Source organism: Thermomyces lanuginosus (genome assembly GCF_041956635.1).
Source record: "Thermomyces lanuginosus strain ATCC 200065 unplaced genomic scaffold VTN49scaffold_22, whole genome shotgun sequence".
Classification (NCBI taxonomy): domain Eukaryota; kingdom Fungi; phylum Ascomycota; class Eurotiomycetes; order Eurotiales; family Trichocomaceae; genus Thermomyces; species Thermomyces lanuginosus.
This window is the reverse complement of record NW_027192356.1, coordinates 1780428-1797603: the sequence shown is the minus strand read 5'-3', so window position 1 is coordinate 1797603 and position 17176 is coordinate 1780428. Positions and strand designations below refer to the sequence as shown.

The following is a 17176-nucleotide window of genomic DNA, read 5'->3' as shown; positions in this document are numbered from 1 at the left end:
CTTTGAACGAAGAGAAAGCAGCAGCGGTCAGAGAACTATATCATTATCGGACATCCTACCACATTACTAAGTTGAGAATTTGTAAGGCAAGAGTGGCGAGCGCATTTACCGCCTACAAGAGCCCAGCACAAGGTATTTGATCCAGCAGATCCTGGCGAAAACAGGAAAGTATGATGGGAAAGCAGACGGCCCGAGGCGTGGACACCCTTTGGAGTATCCACGGGGCACCACTGACGTTGGGCCATGTCTGGTGGATAATGGCACATGTACCGCGCCAGGAAATGGATCGAGAAGCCCCTCAATGTTCTGGGCCCATATGCTGGTGCACGTAAGAGTATTACTCGGGAGCCAAGGAGGGTAGATCTGGCATCGAACAAGCGAAGCCCTTCCGATCCAAGGCGCCTGGGCGCATAAAACGGGGTTGCAATCCCACAAGAAACACTGTTACAGAGAGCAAATCAGTCAGTCACTGTATGCCGTTGATAGGCGGCCTTTCTTTTTTCTTGCGTAGGTTTCTGAGTCTGAATCCTGCCCCTCGCATTGTCCGTCAGCGCATGGAGGGATCCGCCCCGGTTGGCAGAGTTATTTTTGTCCGCGGAGGGGCATGCGTTGACTTAGGCCTAAACACACATGTTGAATGAACCGCTTTCTAAAGCCTCGCGATCAAGGATTTCAAGCAAAATGACTGGGCGTAAGGAAACCCGGCTGGAGAATTTTGCGCGCTGTTCTGACGCACAAATGGCCCGTTGGTCCCGTCAGGTCCCAAAATCAAACAGCCAGTCCGAGAAGAACTGGTAAACTGGCAGAACCCGCATTGGGCATTCCTGCTGCAGGTATCAACTTTGGTTCGTCTTTGGGCTGGATTGACTGACTGGGAATGACAGCATTGGAGAACATGCGGTGGGCCTTTGACCGCCAACCATCACAACACGGTAATGTACCAATACTTCCGATCCACTGTCCTAGCGCCAGCAAGAGGCGGCGGTGGTGGCAGGTACGGAGTACTTCGTACATGAAACCTTGCTGCTGGCGCTTAACCGGTTACTTTTACGTCTCGGCGTGATGAACGTACAATATTCTAAACCCAAGAGGCACATCTGGCAGCGAAGAGAATCATCAGACAATGAAATTCCTGCCTTACTTTTACGTTATGGGATTTCAAATTCCAAGTCTCAAGAGTACACCATTCAAGCAACCAACATGCAAATCCATGTTCCCGAACCCAGATATTGAAAACGGAGGTGGCTGGGGATTCCGAAGTGATGCGAGTCGGCGAATCCACGTGCAGCCTCAACCACGCTGCCACGTCGACGCACCCCTCACCCAATCAACGTCGGGTCTCAAGACGCCTTACTAGCTTGAAGAAATTCGAGAAAAGCTCGGATTCCGGGATTGAAGAATCAGGAAATAAATCAATCAAGGATTACGATAGTTATTTTGATGACCTGAATTGAACTCCTAAGGCCTAACACAACGGAGGAAGGTGATCACCTGACGTAGAATCCTGAGGATGGACGACTGAATCCGACTCAACCAAAACTGTTGGTATGTATTGTTTACAATGGTGATGTACACTGATGTCCTAGTCATCATGGTAAACACTCAAATCCTCGCTCCTCACCATGCAACCAAAGACGCCGATGCTGCACGGCCTTTTGCCAGATTGGCCGATCAACTAGTATCGAGTCAGGACAGATGAACGCTGAGCGAAAGGGAGGATGCCACCACAAACCAAGTACGGGTGATGGAGGTGAAGCAAAGCTTCATTAGAGAACCCCGTCTTGAGGCCGTTGAACCTGGCGTTTTGGTTGCAAAAACGGAACCAGATCCAACCAGAGTCCTCAAGCTCCGCCAAGGTATCGACCACCAGCCTTTAGAAAAGATATGCAAGCCGCAGAGCTGAGATGTTGTGATCTGAGCCCTCCGACTAGACATCTTTTCTAGAGGATATCATTTTTGATCCAGGACGGATCGAAATGAAACCAGAAAACAAGAAATATAAACACAAAGAAGGAAAACAGCCAGCGACATCCACAATTCCCCCCAACATTGCCCAGACGCCATTGCCTTTCTTCCCGCTCATGCAAATGCTTAGATGATGCCCCACGCCTCCTCGGCGGCGTGGCAGAATTTGCTGCAGGCAACACTGGCACTCAAGCTGTAGTTGCTGATACTGATGGTGTCATCCTTGTACTCGTCCGCAAAGTCGTCCCGTCCCTTAGCCATGGCACCGACAAACACGCAGATGCTCTCTTGGGGACCAAGAGACTCGATATAGTCTCTGACACGCACCACGGGTGCATCGAAACTCAAAGTAACCTTCCGGCAATTCGGAGGAAGGTGGTCCGTGATGGGATTCTTAATGACTTTTAGCAGCTTCTCCTGCGAGTTCGTCGACCGAATCGAGAGTCGATGCAGAAGCTGGACCATCAGACCAGCAAATCGTTTGAAGGTGCGCGGGATGCGGACCGTCGGGCTGACTTCGATAAGAACCCCCTTAGCGGTGTGAATATAAATCTGCAGCTTTCCAGCTTTATTGATTGGAGAATCGAGAAGCGTGAGCAGACACTAGGAAAATGTCAGCACCCACTCATGTCTTTCTATTCCTCGTCGGCCGAACCTGGTGGGTGATATCCGGTCTGGCCTCGCTAATATCGCGGCCCATCTTCCGCATCACGCCAATGTGCTCATCGCTGTTGAGGAGCGAGTACTTCTCCTCCCGACCGTGGCGACCGTGCGACGAACGATACGTTTCCAAGCTGGCGTTGGACAAGACGACGATTAAGCGCTTGGTGTCCTTGTCGTGAGGCGCAATGGGGACATGTTGCTCGGCCACCAATTGCGGTAGTTCCGGTGGAGGGCATGATTGTGTTCCTATGGACCGTCAATATGAATGGGTAACGGGACATGTTTGAAGTTTGTCAAAATTGTCGTCGTGTTTCACCACTCCTCCTGGGTTCCGTGAAGCTGGCGACCCAAGGGACTTACTTGGTCGTTTTCTCTTTCCATTGACGAGTTCGTTGTTCACGCCATTTGACATTTTTGCTGTAATTTCCGAACGGCCTTCTTACAAATTCGCCAAAGCAACGCGGTGAGGGTGTTCCCTAACTCTTGTGAATCGATTTTTCAACGGCCCGGACGAGAGAAGTGCGACGAGCTCAAAACGTACCTGATTCGTTAGTTTAGTAAGAAAAGAGGGGAGCTGAGGAGAAAATAGAATGAGAAACCACGAGATTCAACAAGTATCAAAATGCTCGTCCATGCGGAGTACCGAGCTCTATGTCCTCGTGATTGTAGCTTCGCAGCGGCGGGGGATTTCTCAGTCTTTCGAGTCTTCAGGCTAAAAAAGTGAAAGGAGACTTTTTCTCTCAACTCCCCGAGCTTGCGCCGCGAAATTTAATTACGATCATTTACCCAGTCCTATTGCAGTATTTATGTGTAAATGATTGTAAATTACTGTGCGATACCAGAATATCTCCGGCATCAGTGAGATAACTCCCGTAATATAGGAAATTTTTATGGTAATACGATTACCGTATTCGCAGAGTTTGTATCAATATTTCAGCCACTCATTCGGAGGCCGAAGGTAACATGTATCGAAGGTACCGAATCCGCCGAATTCCTCAAGTCGTCAGCTCTTCCAACCTGGAATAGCGCTTGTGCATTGGTACGAATCCACGCAGGGAGGACGAGGCTAGGTGAACTATGGCACAGGGAGCGCACAAGTATTTCCTGGTGGCCGGACTTGAAAAATGCCCACCAGAGTATTCGTACGTTCCAGCCATCCATTCCTGCTTTAGGAGTCGTCTTTGGGGAACGGTGACCACTTCTGCTCGCAGTGAATTTGCTCGAGAGTCACTAATTGGTGGCAACTATCACACCCAATCCCAGTTGGTGTATCGGTAACATAGCTGGTTTTCATTTCAACAATACAAGCCCAGCAGCGCCGGGTTCGACTCCCGGACTGGGAATTCTTTTTATCACCTCTCCGTTTCCTGTTCGCTTGGGTGCTACAAAAATGAAACCAAAAGGTGCCGGGGCGTTTAGTGCCTTTCTCGATAATTATTTTTTTTTCTCCTTTTCTTTTTGTGCCTCCCCAAACAATCTCTGTGTGTATGTGAATATGTATTCACACTGAAAATCAAAATCAAGGGGACTTTTACCCTTTTGTTCCACTGGAGATTTCTGTTCTCCATGAGTCCCCCTTAGGATCTGGCACCTCTAGCCTCAAATTTCGAGGGACTAAAGGATCGATAGGCCACACTATGTGAATATGTAAGTGACGCCCACTAGGGAATGTCGCTCACGTGATTTCGTCAGCCCTAAACCCCTACATCGCTTCACCTTGAGTAACACGGCAGTCGCACCTTCAGACAGGCGCAATGTCTTAGATCAACCGTTCGTTATATTCTTCTGTCAAGCGGAAAATACGGTATCTCGGTAGCCCCAGCCCGGAAGGGCTCTGTTGCAACAAGGGTTAACATTACTCATGTCGTGCCGGAAGCGGAGAAAGACACTTCAATTTCTTAAGCACCTCTTACGGTACTTTTAGTAGATTCTAATGGAAATGTTGTTGATATTAAACGTAGATTTCAAAGATAACTACCGCATAGCACGTACTTGCATACCCAGATTCTGAAGTACAAAAATTCAGGCTTTCAACTGCGGCGTATCCGCAATCCTAAACACGTACTTGACCGCACTGGCCTTCCCATTCTTGAGGTCGGTCAGAGCAGCCTCGACGCCCTCGAGACCGTTCTCGCGTACCTTGAACGGATGCCCCGAGAACCAGCCATCCTGCAGGCCCTTACCAAAGTACCGGAACCCAACGAATCCCAAGTCGCGGTTCGCGGCGACATCACCGTGCAGGCTTGCAACTCCAGTGCGAGTATGCCTAACGGTGGATGGGAGGGAACCAGCTTCGTAATCGAGCACGAATGTCACTAATCCCTTGGGATCGATAACTTTTCCGATAATGTCCACACTTCCATGTTCAGAAACAGCATCGAACACGTGAGGAAAGTGGGTGAAACCCGGGGCGGACTTGCTCAGTACCGCCTGGAGCTCCTGCACCACGGCATCGGTGCCTTTTCGGTAGTCGACAATAGCATCTCCCTTGGAAGGATCCAGCAAGGTCTCAACATACTTTGCGCCTTTGCCGGCTACGGCGATAATGGGGTGGATGTCCGCGTGGCGCGCGAGCTTAATCGCGAAGGCACCGACAGCGGTCGACCCACCGTAGACAAGCAATGGCGTCGGACCCGTGGCCGGCACCCATGGCGCTGGTAGCTGCAGGTTCCTGTACAGGCCGACCAGAGCGGTTCCCGCAGCCAGTCTGGAAAGTAGTTAGTCAAGAGTCGGAAAATAGAGCCAAAAGGTACACCGTACGGAATTGTGGCGGCTTCTATTCCAGTGTCAGCGCAACATGCATATTAAACGTACATGGTATCACCCGCAATTTCTTACCTTCGAAGGAGACATTGTCGGGGATGTGAAAGGTGGTGTGCTCGGGCGCCACGGCATACTCAGCATAGCTACCATGGGGAGTGCCGATTTTATGGAAGGCGGCCACTCGATCACCGGGCTGGGCTCGTTGTCAATGCATGTAAATTACCTCTCTGGTTCAAGCGAATTTGGACTTACCTTGAAGTCACGCACGTTCTTGCCGACCTGGTGCACTATGCCGGCAATGTCGTCTCCTTCGTTGCTGTCAGCGTTAAACAACTCTGGCAGCTTCCAGTCCTTTGGATTGCTTCCAGACACGACGACTTTGATCACGACCTCATCATCGCCAGGCGTCGGGATGGGAGTATCCCGAATGTGCGTTTTTGGGCCCGCAAAGACGATAAGGTTGAGCGGCATGATGAGCAATCTATGAATTCACAATCCGAGGCGAGGATATGCAGAGACTCAGAATAGAGGAAATTCTCAAAAGCTTTCGATGGAACGAACTGACCGTATTTATCCTCCTTGTTGAATTAGTAATTTGCTTTGTACTGCTATTTTGCTTGAGCCTAAGTTGATGCAATGGCATCACGTCAACGAATGGTGGTATGGGCAATGAGGTAACTTAACTGCTTGATCAGTCTCCGCATTCGATCAGGTTCGATCAGGAATGTCTGATGCAATACTGTAACAAAATCTCCAAAAATCAATCGACAATTTCTAATCCTTGATTTTCGTGATCTCTTCGAAAATCGATTGATGAATTTCTAAGCAGGAGTTTACCCATGTTTCCAGCAATTACCTGCTTGGTGAAGCTCGATAGTCGCTATCACCCTAGTGGTAGTAAGATGACGATACAGAAGTGTGCTCTGGAGCGATTTGACGAACGTTACAAATCAATCAGACATAGCGCTAAAATACGGCACGCTCTCACTGGGTTTACCTGACTGCCGAGCGGCCAGTCCGCCTGTTCGATCGACCCCTGTACTACCAGTGCGGGGAACTTAAGGTGCCGAGTCTGCCGATACGTCATACACAGGGTGCATTGTCTGACACACAAAACAGAATGTGAGCGGAGATGGAGGGGCCTCTGAATGGCAAAGGAGAATGCAGCACCCAAGAACTTGGATACCCCGAGCTGTTTGAGCTTGAATGGACGATCTGAATAGTATCACTCTGCTCCGTAGTACGTATTTACTCGGTACATGAAGTATCTGCCAATATGCAGCTCTGGATAGAAGTTTAGAAACAACATCTCAGAATTTGAAAGGTTCTGCACACTCCTGAAGCTGGAGCTCGAAGCTAAGCCCATGGCTGACAGGAAGACTGAACTCGGTACTTACGAGCACGAGTAGGTCGAGTCGGAGTAACGGAGTTTAACCTAACCGCAGACGGTGGGTCCCTCTCGGCATCGGAAGCCAGTTATTCTGAACTCGATTGGCTGATTGTCACGTGTCGACCTATGGAGACGCTTTCCTTGGGTTAGTGATTGCGCTTTCGTGATCCCTTTCCTTCCCTATCTACAGAGAGTAGACTCTGAAATGATTCATCTCGTTGAGCAATCTCATGCCAAACTGCCTCAAATGATGTGCTGCAACTTATTGCCTGATGATGCTAATGGTCTATTTGATCTCTAAGTTTTTATCGACAGACTGTGAACAATTGGCCACCGCGAAAGTTTGAGGTTGTCTCAATCATTTGTTGATAGCCAGCTTGCTAAGCAGGCCTCGAATATCATCCCTACCTAGATGCGATGCTTCTGGGCCTTGAGAACATATGGGTGCGGATCCTACCCATGATCCGCTACTATTTTCCCGGACGCGACCTGAGAAACTCTGATTGCTCCGGACATGGAGGCTGAGACCCTCGGCTGAAGCGGCGGCATGGCAGACATATTTCAGCTTCTGGCTTGTAGACCCTTTTCTTGACTGATATCGGTGTGCTTTGACCCTCATTGCATGCTTTGGTCAAATATTAGCCCCAGAATGATACTGGCGGTTGAGAGAAACTCAATCTGGGACTGTCATAGCAGTCTAGACAGACATTTCAGGTTCTATCATCCAGGACTGTTGTGTCTTCTCTTTTGGTGGCTACTACGCGATCTTCCTACATAAAATATCTCTTTTTTTTTCCCGGTATTCTTGCCTGGCGTGCCAATCATATACGGCGATTTGCATAATGACTGTAATGCCATTTACGACTATTATAATAAAACTAACTGCCATCTCCGAATTTCACGGTCGCCATCACCTTTCCTGAAGTTTTAGAACATGCAGGGAGCGGGCTCTCTTTTCGGCAGGCAAGATTTGACTGGAAACATCATGGATGTATAACTGGACGCGAAAACCGTCTCGCTCCTAGAAAAACTGGAGTCGAACGAGTGTCCCGTAGTACTGTGTTTGAGTATGCATATCCGTGCATTGTCATAATTGCCGCATTGCACGCTTCATATAGAGACTAAAGTACTAGTAACTAGTGAGTCTACCAGACATTCCGAAGGAGGACTGTCCGATCTACGAGTGCTTTCAGACCAATGACAAAGACGCGCTGCTTGCTGTATTGAACCCGCTGTGTACGCTCCGCTGCGCGTTACCTGTCCTCCAGTTGTGGAGTCTATGCGTGAAACAAGATACATGTTAGCATAACCAGTCCTAACAAGAAGATTAATACATACCCGTACGGGGTACCTAGTACTTTGATCAATTAGGCGAGAATGGGCTTTTCTTCGATCATAAAGTCATCCGATGCCTTAGTCTAGATCTATAACGTCTCACATGAACGTCTAAAACTTTTAGATGTAATTGAGCAAGTCAACAGTCAAGGTCATTTGGATAGTTAATACAAGTGCGTGTCGGCAATATCTTCCACGTATGTCGGGCAAATGCTGTGTTCTGTTGAATGGTGTCGGGCAAACACAAAAATTAGCACAGAGCACGTTGTGAATTTAGTTTAGCGTGTGTGAATTTATCCAAAAAGTACTTCTTGATTGGTTTAGTTTTGGGTGTTGTTAATCAATCCAATATCCCAGTCGTACAATGTACGGTGTTCATTTGGAAAGGCGAACCCGTACGATCCCCAATCCCTGTAGGTGCCTTTGCACATTGAACATCTCCAACTTTCGCGTGTCTCTCACGCAGTTTGTTGTACACAGTGCCTATGATGTGTAGTTAGACCCGGAATTGTGGTGCAAAGCCCTATCAACCGACGCTCAATGACAGTTCAAAAGCGGCAGTTAGGCCGCGAGTCCCATCAGCATCAGCAGCGTCTGGATACCATCTACGTACTAAGAGTGCTCTCTTGGCATTATATATTAGTTGCTCAGTACAAGGAAAGGTTGGCCAATTACATGCATATTCTGATGTTTGCTCCTCAAGTACATGGACTAGATTCGAAGTACTACAATGCTGGTCAGAGGTAGAATATGAACAGTTAGTCGTCGGTTCCGAGTAGGGCTTGATAAACGTGCTTAATTATTGACATTGTCTGACTGCCTAGCTTTGTTTTGTAGTTCTACTCTTACATTCCCGTTCACTTCCTTGTATCAACCAGCCGAATCGCTTTAGAACCCGAAGTCACCATGGGGATCAAAGCCTCTCTCGTTGTCGTCTTCACAATTGCCAACTCTTGCGTGGCCCAGTAAGTGAATCACTCAGATGTTTCCTTTTCTAATGTTTTATGGCCGCCAGAGAGCTAATAATTTCGTCGGAGACTCCTTTTCACGCCGCCGTTCGAGCCATCTCCCTGCTCTATCCTGTCGGAGCTGGTTGAGGCAGCACCAGCCGCAGTATCGCATAAGATCTCATAAGCCTCCAATATCATTACCGCCCTTGCCGATTTCGAATACATAGGCGTTTCACCACCTTGGTACACGGACGTACCCGATGATGTCAGGTCCTGGCTGCACAGTGCCTACGACCCTGAAGAGAGGGCGTCCTCCCTTCTGTCTATTGTCTCTGATGCGCATGTCATCGTGAATTGGCGGACGCAAAACCTACTTATATCGCTTCGAGCTACGTTGTCTCGACAAAGAACTAATGATATTCTGCGGAGCAAAAGCCCTCCCGCCGCTTCCCACCTCCATTCTGACGGAGCTTGTTTCCGCAGTGCGATTCGCAGCTGGATTAGAAATGAACGCACCCACTTGGGTCGTTAGCGAGTATGCCATCTCCTTAGGATATAACTACACTCCATCTTGGTATATTGACGCGCCTAAAGATGCCAAGGCATGGTTGACTAGTGCGACTCGTGCCTTTGTGTCTTCCGTGGCTGCCGATGCTGCTAATGTCACCGAATCTTGTGTTCCCGATCCTTCAACCGCTGGTTGCCCCGATGCTGCTCCTGCTCCTTCTGGCAATGATCTGGCCATTTGTGTGGCGGTTTTGCTTGGATCTTGGGTCTTGCACTAGCCCTATAATGGTAGCATTTGGCTGGAGTTTCGTGGAAATATGCCTTTATATAGTAGCATTACGAGGCATTATTGGGTTCTCGAGGGCGGCTGTGCAACAACGGCATATAAGACTTGAATGGCATCAATGATTTTCGCGAATCCGTTGACACACATTATCGCTCGGTGATTACGATTGATCGTTCCAACATGTTGGATTAATAGCCATCACAACACAGCCGTCTTGAGGGACCTCGAAACTGACCGAAGACACAAATGTTATTCAACACTTCCATGGTCCTCTGTCCCTACAGCATCAAATGTCTGCTGTCGTACTTCTTGTTAACTACTAAGTACTCAATTTCCCATTTAGTTTGTAAGCTTCTACTTTGATGCCTACCTATTTCACCTCCCTTCATTTTTGCGAAGTACGCGGCAAGATATGCCCGTCCTGGTTTTTCCCATTTTTGATATATATTCCTAGAATCTCAAAAGATTTGTCACGAGTCGAGATTTGGCTTCTTCCTGCTTTCCATTGTCCGGCTTCATAATTAGCATTTCTCGTCTCATGAATGAAACTGGAGAGATCAAAATTCAGACGTCTTTGCTGCCATCATCAACTTTTGTCATTGAAGTTCGAGAGCACAACTAGTTCATTAACATAGGATCAGTGTTGTTTCTGACGGACAAAAAGTACCGTTATGAATCCGAGACGCAATGGCTATTTCGTCCCACAGCTTTCGAGCAAGTTGAAACTCGAGCGATCGGGATGTATAACTGCACTCGAATCTGGGCCGTCCACGCAACTGGCTTAGTACTACGGGCGTCAGGCTCATACGAAGAACTGTCAGGTCTACGAGCGCTTTCGCACAGACAACATAAGGGACGCTTCTCGTCCACTTCAGAACCCCATGAGCATCCTGCTGCCCATTGCCAATGCTCTGATTGGGAAACCGGATGTCTGTCAGTGCCTTCCAGTCTCCAACACGTGACCATGACAACCCTAACATTCCGGCGGACGAAGTGGCGACTCTTGTTTGAATTACACCCCTTCCGCCGTGAAGTTGCCGAATGCACAGTGCAGCGGATTTTAGACTACATGTCTCATGAACGTTCAGATTTCCGAATGTAACAGAGAAAGTGATTGCCAAGCTCAATAGTGACAGTTAATACGGAGTATAAGGTCGGCAAGAATTTCCTCGCATGTGCAGGCAAGTGCCGTGTTCCGATGTGTGTCGTATTACAACTGTCCCCTTGTTCATATTCAGTCTAGATCCTGTGCATCTATGGACGGCATGTTTCCCGATTTGGCTAGTACGCCCAGTATGCTCTCAGTGTATTTATCCAGCTAGCCGATTTGATAAGTGGGTCGGTTCACAGCAAAGTTGTCAAATAATTCGTATACATCCCAGATTACCAGTTTGGAAAACTACCATATCAAGAAGTCCAATGGATTCCTCCCTACCCTATATGAGCGCCCAGGGACATTGAGGAACACAAATATACAGGTCATTTTCTCTAGACAGTATCTGTACCTTTTCCATTTCAGAAGGTCATACAATACAGGAATCAGCGCGGGATGAATGGGAAGCAATCTTGGATTAGACATTGCCTCCTGTTAGTGTTCATCAGTGCTCAAAGCTTAACCAATCACATACACATTCTGATGCCGGGCACTGTTATATATTGTAAACAGATATTATGCTGAATACAGTCTTCCATACGAGCAGTCGAACATCAAATCTCAGAAGGCTTTAGGGGTTACGGACAAACTTATTTATTGAGCCACGCCCGGATGTCCAGCGTTTATAGTACTAGTCTTCTGTTCCGCTCAATTGTTCACTGCAAACTTGCACGGTTGAATTGCCTCACTAATATTCAGTCACCATGCACATCAAATCTGCTCTTGCGGTTGTTCTCACCCATGTCGGCATTGACTTAGTCCGGGGGTAAGTACATTACTTAGAGGAAGAGGTCGTGGGTGCCAGAAAGCTGATGGTTTCTGCAGGGTAACCATGTTTGAGCCGCCGTTCGAGCCTCCCCCCTGCACTATCCTGTCGGCGCTGTATTCGGCCGCACCAGCCTCGGTCTCAAGCGAGATTGAAGCAACCCCCAGCAACATTCTTGCCTATGTCTACGATGAAGAAGATGGCCATCCACAGCCTTGGTTTACAGATTTGCCAGACAATGTCAAGTCCTGGATGCATAGTGTGGCGGACTTCAGAGAGAGTCTCATTTCCGATTATGTAGACAAATTCAGTTCCGCGTATGCCATTCCTAGATCGGTGGTGATTGACCACCGATCACCGCGAGCTACCTTGCTTGACCAGAGGACGCTAATAATGTTCTGCAGATTAACCAATTTCCCACCGATTCCTTCCTCTATACTGTCGGAACTGAACTCGCTGAATCCGGGAGAAGCCTCACGCTATCCCAATTTCACTAGAGATCACATCATTGAATTAGGATATGCCGAAACACCTCTTTGGTATTCGGAAGCGCCCGATGATCTTAAGTCCTGGGCGTCCAGTGTGGGCACTTCTTTTGCTAGTTCTTTTGAATCGGAGTTTAAGAACTATCTCACTGCCACTGCCTCGATTGCGATCACTGTCACTGCTACTGGCGCGTGTGTTTCCGATACCTCCACTACCGATTCCGCCGACGCCTCCGCTACTGACTCTACCGATGCTGCTCCTGCGCCTACCGGAAACGAGCTTGTGATAGGTGTTGCTGGCGCTGCCGGTATTTTGGGCCTTGCTCTTGCCCTATAAAAGCAGCAGTTACTTGGATCGTCATAGAAATATGCTAGCATGGAGCACCATGAAAGACTCCTGAGATTCTAGGAATGGCTGTACTGTAGCAAAGTCAGACAACTTAGATAATCGCCGTCATGAAAAATTCAAAGGCCACTCAGAGACATAATACAGTATCGTTCATTAAGTTCATATATTCTTGCGTAATTCTGAAAGTTAGCTATAGACTTCTCTCGTCTTTCCAAACGAGCAATCTCGCTTCGAATTTGGCTGTTGCTAGCCTATTATTCACCATCTTTCCAGAACGTTCAATTGCCACTCGAAACATGTATCTCTTGGCTTTTACAGTAATCAAGCCACTCTATGAAGAGGAATTGCTCAATCTGCTAGTATTTTTCGCCAAGAAGAAAGTCTTGTCTGTTTGCTTCAGGACATGCAGTGCTCAAGTTGCGAGATCAAGCATCTGAACTCCGTATACACAACACGTGATTAGGGCAATCCTAGCAATCCTAATTCAGCTGAAATATGGGAAGCGGGTCATGTTGCAATTGCTGTATTTGGGCCAGGGGTTCCTTCAGTGCGCAGTTTTGTTGAGTTTGGATCTCTCTCGCTGTCTCAGTTCGTGAACATCTGGATCTTTCGATATGGTTGAGAACCTGGGTGGTCATAGCTCTTGGAGGTCAATAGCCAAGATCGATTCCAAGTTCGGTTTGAGCGCTGGATATTGATACTCTACGAGTACGCTACTGAGTACCTAATTACTCACATCTCCTAATCCAACTTCGCAATAGTTGGACGCATTTATCCAATGCATACCTTGCAATGAATTTGTTCAATGTACAACATTGTTCACTTCTACATCTACCTTTCCCTCCCATGAACTTTCAGATCTTTCTGACTCAATAAGGGAAACAAACTCTGTTTTAGTCGAAGATCTGAACTTGTTCCCTGAGAGTCGCCCGTAGCAGATTACGTTATTTAACTTTCTGAGTTAACTAACTACCTACCTAGGTTTAGTGGTCGTATATCTATCCTGTGTGCACCGTGAATCTACTCGCACTCAGATCAGTCTTGGCAGCTCCTCGAGCTTGGCGAACGTAGTGACCCTGCAGATAAGAAATTTCTGGTTAACAAGTGGACCTGTGTGGCGTCACTGATTAATCGTTCTTTGGTGTAGGTACGTTCCGATTATTCCCCTGATTCTTTTCACCTTGAAGTTGTGGATATCTCCACGGGAATCCCAATCCTGGCGTCGAGTTTGCATCGCTCGTTCAATTCCCATGTAGTTCACGCGCAAAACCAGCGGCGTGGAACGTACTAGCAGTACTAGGCTAATGCCGTCCCACCAAACTTCAAACAACACGGAATGACGGCTCAGAGGCGTCAGTTCGGGCGCAAATTCAAGTTGCAGGGCCCGGGATATACGGAAATTTCCAAGCTTGAGGAGCTCCATTGGCCTAAAGAAGATAAGTTAGTACACCGTATGTTAGCCAATTACAGTCACTTTCTACTCGTCCTGTTAGTCTTGCGCATGCTGGTTTTAATTGGAGTACGAGCAGTCACATGTCAGATCTCAGTAGCGTTGTACGGAGAGTCTTATTTATTGTTGAATGGCCTCTGGGTGTTCAACCTCTCTACCTTGTGGTTCCCGTGCTCCATCCCATCCTTTCTTTTTAGTTGAATCGTTCCAAATCCAGAACCACCATGCGAATCAAGGCTTCTCTTGTTGTTGCTCCCTCCCTTGTCGGAGTCGGCCTGGCCAGGCGGTAAGTGTATCTCCCCGGGATGCCGAGTATTTGACTTGAGTTCATGGAACCCGAGAGTTAACGATGTCTCGCAGGCCGTATCCCACACCACCATTCGTGCCTCCTCCCTGCACTGTCCTGTCATCGTTGTATTCGGCAGTGCCAGCCACAGTTGCAAGTAGCTTCCAAGAAGAGCCCAGTCAGATTCGCGGCTATTTTTATGGAGATTCACGGCACAACCCGACTTGGTATAAGGACGTTCCCGAGGATCTCAAGTCCACGCTGTACAGCATGTACAACACCGACGCTCAGGAGGCCTTTAGTTCAAGTTTCTATTTCTCAGAATCGTCAATTCGCGGAGAAGTGTATGTCACTCCTGGATCGGTGGTTGCAAATATCACTGTTGTTACTTCACGGTACCTTGTCTTGCCAGGAAGCTAATGATCTGCAGTATAAGCAATCTCCCGCCTCCTCCCACCTCCGTCATGTCAGCGGTACTTTCAGCAGATCCGATCTCGACCAGATACGAAGAAACTCCCAGTTTGGTTTACATCGATGGCGTCGCAATAGAATATGGGGACGACCCGCCGCCCTGGTATACGTATCTGCCCGATGACGTCCAGTCCTGGATCTCCAGTGTGGGAAGTTCCATTGTCCACTCTTACGAGAAAGAGCTCAGCGATTCTATCACTGCCGCCGCCAGTACTGCGTGTTGGTCTGCCTTACAAACCACTGATTCTACTGATGCTGGTCCCATGCCTACAGGTAACGATCTTGCCATTGGAGCTGCGGGTGTCGCGGGTATTTTGGGTCTTGCTTTTGCCCTGTAGAACAGCATTTGACTGGAATGTGACAGAAGTATACCCAGATGAGGTAGCATGGGATCTTGGAAGATTTTGAATGACTGTACCATATTGTATTTTAGCATGTAGAGGTTGGATGTTACAACTGATTCTCGCGAATTCAACGATGTATATATGGTACAAGTGATTTAAAACATGCTAGAGCTATGACAAACAAACAATATGACTAGGGAATACAGAAATTCATTTAGAATGCGATTAACAAAAAAAAAAAAAAAAAAAAAAAGAACTCAATACTAGGACAAACTCGCGACGAATCCAAATGGGCGGTCTACCTAGTTACGCAATATATTCGTGACATCGCTTTCGTATGGTCTTTTTTTTAAGCATTATTAAAGCCTCTTAGTGTTCCACAACGTCCGAAACAGAGTCTTCCTGTTCCTCTTGAGAAGTATGCGCTCTCCGCCGCAACGCCATTACCACTCAAGCTTCACTCATGAGTCTCACACGTGACCAAGGCAACCCTAACCAGCGAATCGACTGCAAAAGTGCATAAGCTGAAGAATAACGATCATGCCCGACTAATTTTGTGACTAAGTCGTCAATGCATTGCGTTTTAAGCTTCTACGTCCATTTAATGCCAGATCTTGAGTGGAACTAAGAAAGCCAACGTAGTGAAGGTTAATGTCAATCCGTATCACCCTTCCAAAACACCCTCCCTTCAAACAGCCGACGGGCTGTGCGAAACACCGTGGCGTATTCGAGCTCCCCATCCGCGCCAAAAGTCGCACCCACGAGCAATTTCCCACTCGCATGTCCGATCGTCACTCCAGCCGAGTCCACTAGCTTCTTGTTCGTTGTAGCGGCAGCCAATGCTGCTGCTGCTGTGGTGCCTGGCACGTTCGTAGCGGCAGCCAGGGCCAACGACACGGTGATTGGCATTGCCTTGTGCGGCTGTCCGACAGAAATCGCCCGCGCGACGATATCGACGTTGTCCTGGGTTTTTTGCTGCTGATCGTCCTTGTCGCGCGTGTCTACAGCAGGCGAAGATACCATGCACACCTTGGGGATACTACCCGGCACGGCGGCTTCGGAATCAGCCAGTCCCATCTTGACACCAGCTTGACGGCGGATGGAGTCGAGTCTCGCAAGAAGGTTGGGATGCGCATTGATCTCATCGGGGCTGATGTCGCCCCTAATCCCAAGGTCACTCGCCCGTACAAACACGCACGGGTTAGCCACGTCGATACAAGAGGCGATGATGCCGTTGTCGAATTCATCCACGACATTCCCAGTTGGTAGGAGCTTGCCCGTCCTCGACCCTGCCGGACGGATGAAATCCAGCTGTATGGGGGCCGCCGTGCCCACGACTCCGTCAATCGCAAAGTCTCCGCTGGTTGCTGCTTCCACTTCCTTGCCGTCAGTCACAACGGGAAAGGTGGCGCGGATCAATTTGCCCGTGTTTGTATTGTGGATGCGCACGGAGGTAACTTGGACATGCTCTCCAGATTCCGAACCGGGATTAGAGTGGATGACTGGATTGAACAGGCCGGAATCAATGGCAAAGGGTCCCACGGCACTAACTATGTTACCACAGTTGCTGGAGTAGTCGACGTCGCTGGTGAAGACCCCAAGAGACACGAAAGTGTAATCGACGTCGGCGTCAGGATGTGTCGATCCGCCCACCACGCATACCTTTGAGAGGCTAGAAATGCCTCCGCCGAGGCCGTCCAACTGACGACCGTAGGCCGCGTCGGGACTGCCAATCACGCCGCGGAAAATTGTATCCCACTGGCGTCGGTCGGCGGGGAGGTCCTCCTGCTTAAAGAAGACAGCTCGTGAGGTACCTCCCCGATAGTATGCCGCCGGCAGGCTGTGCTGTTTTTGATTCACAGCTGTGACGAGACTCCGAGTACTGCCAAGGTTAACTCTCCAGGCGCCTTTGAATGACTGCCGAAGCGCTCGTTTGAACATGATTAAACCATTAGGCCCCGACAAATAAAGTAGCATGCCTGTTGTCACGCGTTGCGGCTCCGACTCCAACTG

General features: G+C 48.5%; 7 protein-coding genes and 1 non-coding gene across 8 annotated transcripts; 4 read left to right on the top strand and 4 right to left on the bottom strand.

Moving 5' to 3' along the window:
- Window positions 1-1671: 1671 nt before the first annotated feature.
- Window positions 1672-1935, bottom strand: VTN49DRAFT_1637 (uncharacterized protein; the record flags this gene model as incomplete). The annotated part of the gene is made up of 2 exons (XM_069409273.1): window positions 1672-1675; window positions 1733-1935. 2 exons carry the CDS (start codon window positions 1933-1935, stop codon window positions 1672-1674), a joined length of 207 nt encoding a protein of 68 aa, XP_069270676.1.
- Window positions 1936-2091: 156 nt separating this feature from the next.
- VTN49DRAFT_1636 (uncharacterized protein) lies at window positions 2092-3040 on the bottom strand (the record flags this gene model as incomplete). Its single annotated transcript, XM_069409272.1, has 3 exons — window positions 2092-2568; window positions 2621-2874; window positions 2989-3040. The coding sequence occupies 3 exons, from the start codon at window positions 3038-3040 to the stop codon at window positions 2092-2094; spliced, it is 783 nt and encodes a 260-aa protein (XP_069270675.1).
- Window positions 3041-3885: 845 nt separating this feature from the next.
- On the top strand, window positions 3886-3971 carry VTN49DRAFT_t24. Its single transcript has one exon. It is a non-coding gene; the product is annotated as a tRNA-Glu (tRNA).
- Window positions 3972-4650: 679 nt separating this feature from the next.
- Window positions 4651-5862, bottom strand: VTN49DRAFT_1635 (uncharacterized protein; the record flags this gene model as incomplete). The annotated part of the gene is made up of 4 exons (XM_069409271.1): window positions 4651-5335; window positions 5389-5404; window positions 5467-5584; window positions 5644-5862. The coding sequence occupies 4 exons, from the start codon at window positions 5860-5862 to the stop codon at window positions 4651-4653; spliced, it is 1038 nt and encodes a 345-aa protein (XP_069270674.1).
- A 3710-nt stretch (window positions 5863-9572) lies between these two features.
- On the top strand, window positions 9573-9851 carry VTN49DRAFT_1634 (uncharacterized protein; the record flags this gene model as incomplete). The annotated part of the gene is made up of 1 exon (XM_069409270.1): window positions 9573-9851. The coding sequence occupies one exon, from the start codon at window positions 9573-9575 to the stop codon at window positions 9849-9851; it is 279 nt and encodes a 92-aa protein (XP_069270673.1).
- Window positions 9852-11716: 1865 nt separating this feature from the next.
- VTN49DRAFT_1633 (uncharacterized protein) lies at window positions 11717-12600 on the top strand (the record flags this gene model as incomplete). The annotated part of the gene is made up of 3 exons (XM_069409269.1): window positions 11717-11778; window positions 11838-12095; window positions 12183-12600. The coding sequence occupies 3 exons, from the start codon at window positions 11717-11719 to the stop codon at window positions 12598-12600; spliced, it is 738 nt and encodes a 245-aa protein (XP_069270672.1).
- A 1686-nt stretch (window positions 12601-14286) lies between these two features.
- On the top strand, window positions 14287-15157 carry VTN49DRAFT_1632 (uncharacterized protein; the record flags this gene model as incomplete). Its single annotated transcript, XM_069409268.1, has 3 exons — window positions 14287-14348; window positions 14423-14692; window positions 14779-15157. 3 exons carry the CDS (start codon window positions 14287-14289, stop codon window positions 15155-15157), a joined length of 711 nt encoding a protein of 236 aa, XP_069270671.1.
- Window positions 15158-15817: 660 nt separating this feature from the next.
- On the bottom strand, window positions 15818-17104 carry VTN49DRAFT_1631 (uncharacterized protein; the record flags this gene model as incomplete). Its single annotated transcript, XM_069409267.1, has 1 exon — window positions 15818-17104. One exon carries the CDS (start codon window positions 17102-17104, stop codon window positions 15818-15820), a length of 1287 nt encoding a protein of 428 aa, XP_069270670.1.
- Window positions 17105-17176: the final 72 nt, after the last annotated feature.